Source organism: Centroberyx gerrardi, chromosome 10 (genome assembly GCF_048128805.1).
Source record: "Centroberyx gerrardi isolate f3 chromosome 10, fCenGer3.hap1.cur.20231027, whole genome shotgun sequence".
Classification (NCBI taxonomy): domain Eukaryota; kingdom Metazoa; phylum Chordata; class Actinopteri; order Beryciformes; family Berycidae; genus Centroberyx; species Centroberyx gerrardi.
This window is the reverse complement of record NC_136006.1, coordinates 2,744,246-2,750,975: the sequence shown is the minus strand read 5'-3', so window position 1 is coordinate 2,750,975 and position 6,730 is coordinate 2,744,246. Positions and strand designations below refer to the sequence as shown.

Below are 6,730 nucleotides of genomic sequence, written 5' to 3'. Positions count from 1 at the left end.
TTTTAGACTTCCAGTCAAAGATCGTCCTCAGTGAGCCTCAATCAGACTTTCCTACTATTTTAAGAAATTTGATTAAGATGCCCAGATATTTAATTGTATTCTCATAGCAGAATGGATGTTCTGTAGACCAGTTGTGTCCAGTAATTTGTTTTCCACATAAAGCATGACATTTATGAGATTAGTATAGGTTTTTGTAATTTTCTGAGGTATCAATCTAAGTTTTTGTTTTTGAACATGATAACATCCTGAAAATATGTCTTCTAATTTCTGGTAACTTCAGGCCATACACAAGAGGGTTCAGAATTGGAGGAATCACTACAAATTCCAGTGATACAATTACAGCAGCAAATGGATTTAGCTTTTCAACATTCAATCGACTGAGGGCAACATCACAAAATGCTGTAATGGAATAAATAACAAATGAAATAGTGTGTGGTAAACAGGTTTGGAACACTTTGGCCTTGAATTCTGATGAGCTTTTCCTACACACAAGCAGAATTCGCAAGTAAGTATACAAGACATAAGCCAGGGGCAGAAAGGCTGTGATTGTGGTTAGTAACAAGCCAACAATGTTGTTGATGGCAGTGCTAACGCATGACAGTTTTGCAATATTCCAGATGGCACAGTATACTTTTACAATCTTATTACCACACAAGGGAAGTCTGACGGACAAATAAATGCATGTTGCAACAGAAAAGGCCGGACAGATCCATGCAAAGGCTGCCAACTTCAAGACTGTTTTGGAGGTCATCTTGCTGTGATAGTGTAAAGGCTGACATACAGCAACATATCTATCATATGCCATAATGCTCAGAATGGTGACTTCATAGGATGCATAGGTATAAATAACATAGATCTGAGTGAAACAAGCTGGACGTGAGATCAAATGAGTATCAGATAGAAGGTCCATCAGGAATCTGGGGAAGAAGCCAGCAGAACCATACAGAGAGTTGACAGACAGACATGCAATGAAGATATACATTGGCTCATGTAGCGTTCTCTCTTGTGATATTACCAGTATAATCATGAGATTAGCAGAGACAATAATGGCAAACAGTAGGATGCACAATACAAAGGCTGGGTAGCGGTAGTAGCCTATATTCACATGCATGGTGAGGTTGAAGTAAAAGGGAAGAGTACCGTTTTCCATTTAACCCAAAGATTGAACTACAGATTCTTTGAGAAAAGAGAATAATCAATATTTATATCCTTCTTGTGATGCAACCTTTCGTCATTGTTTAGAGAAATCACTGGTCTGATTTGACTGTGGTTGTGATTGCTGTATAGAGGAAAATTGAAGCAGACAATTGATTAATTTTTAACCAAAATAATTAGAAATAATGTAGAAATATGTACGCAATATATTTTTGAGCATGAATATATGAGGGCCTATTATCTGTAGTCTTTGGCCGATTTAGTTTACTAACCTGGTGCCTCAGAGAAGGTCTACATTTTGCTGTTTTCGAGACATCGCTTGCCAGACAGAGCACAGTTGTGAGTTCATGGGAGGAGTTGAACAACTTTTATCTTGTTTGACCTTGTTTGATGTGATGACAGTCATCACACTCTGGAGAATTTAAAGTTTTTCCCACAACGCATTTTATGATTTTTGATATAGGATTAGCTTTGCCATGAATAATATTTAACAGGTTGGACCATTGTGATTCCCTATCCATGAATCTGAACTACTAAATATCAAATCACAGGATTTCGCAATCACAGAAGCCTTCACAGAACATGGTTTGTGCCATTACAACAAGGCAACATGTCATCCTAATAAATGATGCAGCCCTGCTCAAAGTCGTTCTCCATCCAGCTGTCATACCCCCTTTCACTTGTGAAATAACATTCGCTGCAGACCTTTTGGCCTACCGATACCTCTCTGCTGAATCAGGAGTTCTCTGCTCTGTGCCAACCATGCCTGACAGCCCTCCTATCACCGGTGTCTATCAGTAGATTCTTGGGTTGCATCAACTTCCTTTTCCCACAACTCCTAGCAGCCACTTCCATGGCAGAGGTTTTGAACAGTGTCCATTTTGAGCCAAACTCATTGGCAGAGGTCAGTGAAGTATTTAGAAATCTCTACAGTGACATGGCACCAGTGCTGAGATCCGTCCTGAAATGCTTAAGGCTCTGGATATTGTTGGGGTGTCAGGGTTGACATGTCTCTTCAATGCTAGATTATGGTGATGTACTTTATATGAATGCTTCTGCACAATGTCTAAGGATGCTTGACACCGTCTATCATAGTGCCTTGAGATTCATCAATAGCTGCAATTTCCTTACGCACCATTGCACTTTGTATGCCAGAGCAGGATGGCCTTCTTTGTACGTACGTAGGCAGACCCACTGGTTGACTTTTATTTACAAATCACTCCTTGGGTTGCTCCCTTCCTACTTATGTACATATTTATCTAGAAACGGATGTGTTCATGACCTACACTCACATGATCTTCTGCACATGTCTGTACCCCGAGTTTGAACAGAGTTGGGAAAAGAAGCTTTTAAATATTCTGCACCCTTCTCTTGGAATGCCTGTCAGATTAATTTAAGTCAAATTGATTTTAAAAGACTTGGAGGAAAACTCAATCGGCCAATGTCTTTGCCAGGTCAGGTAGGGTACCTGACCTGTTTTAATGAATATGTATGTGAGTGTTAACTGTTGTTCTTGTTATACTGTTATCCTTTTATGTAACTTTGTTCAATGCTGCCCTCTTGGCCAGGTCGCTCTTGTAAAAGAGATTTCCTTTTAATCTCAATGAGATATTACCTGGTTAAATAAAGGTTAAATAAATAAAATAAATAAATATCGCATGAATTTTGCAAACAGTGCCTTTGGATTGGGAAACAGGGGTCTTTAAAAAAGGGGACCGGAGGGAGTGTTACAACTATCGTGGAATCACACTGCTCAACCTCCCTTGGAAAGCCCATGCCAAGGCCCTGGTAAGGAGACTCCATTTAATAAGCAAGCCTCAGATTCAAGAGAATTAAAGAGGAACAATGCAGGGACGAACTGGGATTAAAAACTGGCCTGGCCATACTGACCCACCACACTATCGCGGAAAATCTAAAAAGCTACCCAGTGCAAATACAATTTTGTTATATGAAATCATAACAATACAATGTTGAGTAAAAGCATGTGATCTTTAATGAATTTGCCTGATACTAAGTAATGCATTAAACCACATTATTTGCATGTTTCAGTTTCATCTTACTGGCTTAGGTTGGCTTGGGTTCCGGCTAGGACAATATTAGAGTAGGAGCTCTAGTTATACAGTAAAACTAGAATACTCCCTGAGAGATGCAGCACACATCACAGAGGTCTTGCTTGGTGAAGAGGAGATTACAGGAGCCTGAAAGAGACAACGCATTGTGTGAGTAATGATAGAACAATATTAGAGTGTATGGGAGCTGTAGGTATAGAGTTAAACTATAATACTCAGTGATGGTCTGCAACAGCTACCCAACATAATGCTGGGGCCATAAGCATGAATGCTAACCCTAACCCTAACCCTGAATGGTATCTGTAACAAATCTCAGTATTGCAGGGCACTGGTCTTGGGAAGTACTGTCCTGGGGTGTATCAATTTGAATAGAAAACATCCCAACTTCACAACTTATTTTGCAATGGTCTCCTGAATCAGCCGGTGCACTGTAGTAATAACAGTGTTCACGGTTGTGTTGGATAAAAATGTTACAAGAGAGCCCCTGCCCCTGCCTGTGACCGGCGTATTTTCTTACTTTTTTCTATGTACTCTGTGAGATGTTCCTTAAGAGACACATATTTCCCAAGAAGAATGGTGAGTTCTAAAAAGTTGCCATAATCAATGATGTTGTTCTCCAAAGTGTGCGCTGACCGCATCCCCCTGTAGCTGAGTCCTCTCTTGCCATGACCTTCACTCATAGACTGTAAAAAAAGATGGATGCAGTGAGTGTGATGTCACCCATAGGTTTCTGAAGGGCAGTTTTGAAGCCAAAAGATTGGGTTTACTATCGCCACCATGTTGACATTTTTTGGAGCCGAGGGTTGTCCACAGAGCCACAGCGCCGCCTACTATTGCCGAATCTGTCGATCACTGGACAGCCAACCTGTCAATCACCAGGAAAACAACCCTGTTTTATAACCGTTACATCCCGTTATTGACACAATTATTTTGAAAATCACCTTATGGATACATTAGAAGTGAAATTAGCTACTGAGACCTCTTGTCAAAAAAATTTATTGACTTTATATTTTGAGTGAGAAGTTGGGTTGTGGTCTCATTGACTTGCATGGCATCTAATGGACGTTAGCGGAATTGCTGCTTGCCGCCACTCCCTTATTGGCTTCAAAATTCACCTTCAGTATATCAACAACACGTTCCAACACCTGCTGTCTCTTTTACACTTGATCTCTGTGGGCCAAAATCTAGGGACCATGCAGCAAGCTGGTTATATCTGCTTCAGATGTCCTTAAAAAGTATGCTTCAGCACAGCTCCTATGCATGCTGCTGCTTTCATGCTCCTCTACTCTTTGGTGGACATGCTTTCAAATCTGCATTCCATTTATTAATTAATTGCTTTCAGTTGGCTTGGCAAATGCTAGACAAACTGAACAATACAATGAATGATTCTCTTCATAGTATGTCAGTCATTTCCTATTTGTGCCTCCCTGCAGCTCAGATTTTTGGACTTATGCTGGGGGTGGTAAGAAATAAAGTGTTGAATGCTGAAACTGTCTGACTTGGGGCGATTAAAGTAATGCAAGGTTGAGCTGGAATCCTCCTGGCTCTCCCTGACCCTGTCCTCCTCTGATGCTGCACTGGGTCTATCCTCAACCTGAATAAACAAGAGATTGAATGGATGAAGTATCTTAAAACAGAGGGTTTACATGACAAGGTTTGCACTGCACTCATGTGTTGAGCAGTGTTATAAATCTCAGATTTAAAACTAGAAAAACAGTTCCTGGAGAAACTGTGTGGGCTTGCTGCAAGCAGCTGGAAGTATAAGAATACCGGAAAATCGCTTAGTGCATCTTTAACAAATGTGCAACACGCTTGAAAGGTTCAACCCAGAGAGCAGTGCAACAACAGGTTTCTGACTTATGTGATTTAGTGTTGATTTGCTCTTTAAACATATTCTTGTATGTATATAAATAGAGGAAATCTTTAATTCCTAAAAATAGGACCCCTTTGATGCATTGTCAGTTTTTAAGGCTGTTTTAGACTAACTGCTGTAACATTTGAACTGGAAAGCCTCCACTCAGCAGATTTACCTCATTTGAATTAGATTAGATTAGATAATTAAATACCCTTTTAACTAAATTACATTTATTTGCAAAACATCATGAAAAACATTATTTTAATCCTGAGCCGTAGTACTGTATATTTGAAAACAAAATTATGAAAACTGAAAAACTTGATTTAAGTACATGTCATATAACATTAAAATGACCATTCAAATACAACATTAATTGAAAACACTGAATGCATAATATATTGATTAATGCATATAATTGTTTCCTAAATTTCTGAACATAAAAAAGCAATGTTGGTACACAGACTGTGCCAGTAAGTCTATGGCCATAACATTCCAGTTTTACTATTTGTGCAGCCGGGGAATTTGTCACATACATCATAATCATTTTTTCAGCCAAGATCTGACCTTTGTTCACCTTTATTCCTACTGTGAGAAAGTTGAGTAAGATGCCACATACTTGTCCTTACTAAGACATTATTGATGGGCTATGTGGACCATAGTTTGTTTGTCCACATTAAAGCATAGTCATGAAATCAGTGTAGGCTGTGGTAATGTTCTAAGTGATTGTTTTTGACCATGATAACATCCTGAAAATATGTCTTCTAATTTCTGGTAATTTCAGACCATACACAAGAGGGTTCAGAACTGGAGGAATCACTACAAATTCCAGAGATAAAATTACAGCAGCAAATGGATTTAGCTCTTCAAGGTTATAACGGCTAAGGGCAATATCGCAAAATGCTGTAATGGAATAAATCACAAATGTAACAATGTGTGGTAGACAGCTTTGTAATACTTTTCCCTTGAATTCAGATGAGCTTTTCCTACAAACAAGCAGAATTTTCAGATAAGTGTACAAGACAAAACAAAAGGGCAGAAAAACTGTAGTTATGGTCATTAACATACCAACAATATTGTTCACAACAGTGGTGACACATGACAATTTTACAACATTCCAGTTGGCACAGAACGCTTTTGGTATCTTGTTACCACATAAAGGAAGTCTGACGGACAAATAAATGCATGTTGCAACAGAAAAGGCCGGACAGATCCATGCAAAGGCTGCCAACTTCGAGACTGTTTTAGAGTTCATTTTGCTGTGATAGTGTAAAGGCTGACATACAGCAACATATCTATCATATGCCATAATGCTCAGAATGGTGAGTTCATAGGATCCATAGGTATAAATAACATAGATCTGAGTGAAACAAGCTGGACGTGAGATCAAATGAGTATCAGATAGAAGGTCCATCAGGAATCTGGGGAAGAAGCCAGCAGAACCATACAGAGAGTTGACAGACAGACATGCAATGAAGATATACATTGGCTCATGTAGCGTTCTCTCTTGTGATATTACCAGTATAATCATGAGATTAGCAGAGACAATAATACCGTACAACAGGAGGCAAAAGACAAAGGCTGGATAACGGTAGTATTCTATGTTCACAAAAATGGTGAGGTTGAAGTAAAATGGAAGAGTACTGTTTTCCAT

General features: G+C 39.2%; 2 protein-coding genes across 2 annotated transcripts; both read right to left on the bottom strand.

The window, feature by feature from the left end:
- Nucleotides 1–214: 214 nt before the first annotated feature.
- LOC144539895 (olfactory receptor 4B13-like) lies at nucleotides 215–1,150 on the bottom strand. The gene has a single exon (XM_078286175.1). The coding sequence runs from the start codon at nucleotides 1,148–1,150 to the stop codon at nucleotides 215–217; it is 936 nt and encodes a 311-aa protein (XP_078142301.1).
- Nucleotides 1,151–5,794: 4,644 nt separating this feature from the next.
- LOC144539894 (olfactory receptor 10A7-like) lies at nucleotides 5,795–6,730 on the bottom strand. Its single transcript, XM_078286174.1, has one exon. It carries the CDS (start codon nucleotides 6,728–6,730, stop codon nucleotides 5,795–5,797), a length of 936 nt encoding a protein of 311 aa, XP_078142300.1.

Bases quoted from the DNA above. Each gene is read 5' to 3' on its own strand.
- LOC144539895 (XM_078286175.1), bottom strand. From the start codon at position 1,150: ATGGAAAACGGTACTCTTCCCTTTTACTTCAACCTCACCATGCATGTG.
- LOC144539894 (XM_078286174.1), bottom strand. From the start codon at position 6,730: ATGGAAAACAGTACTCTTCCATTTTACTTCAACCTCACCATTTTTGTG.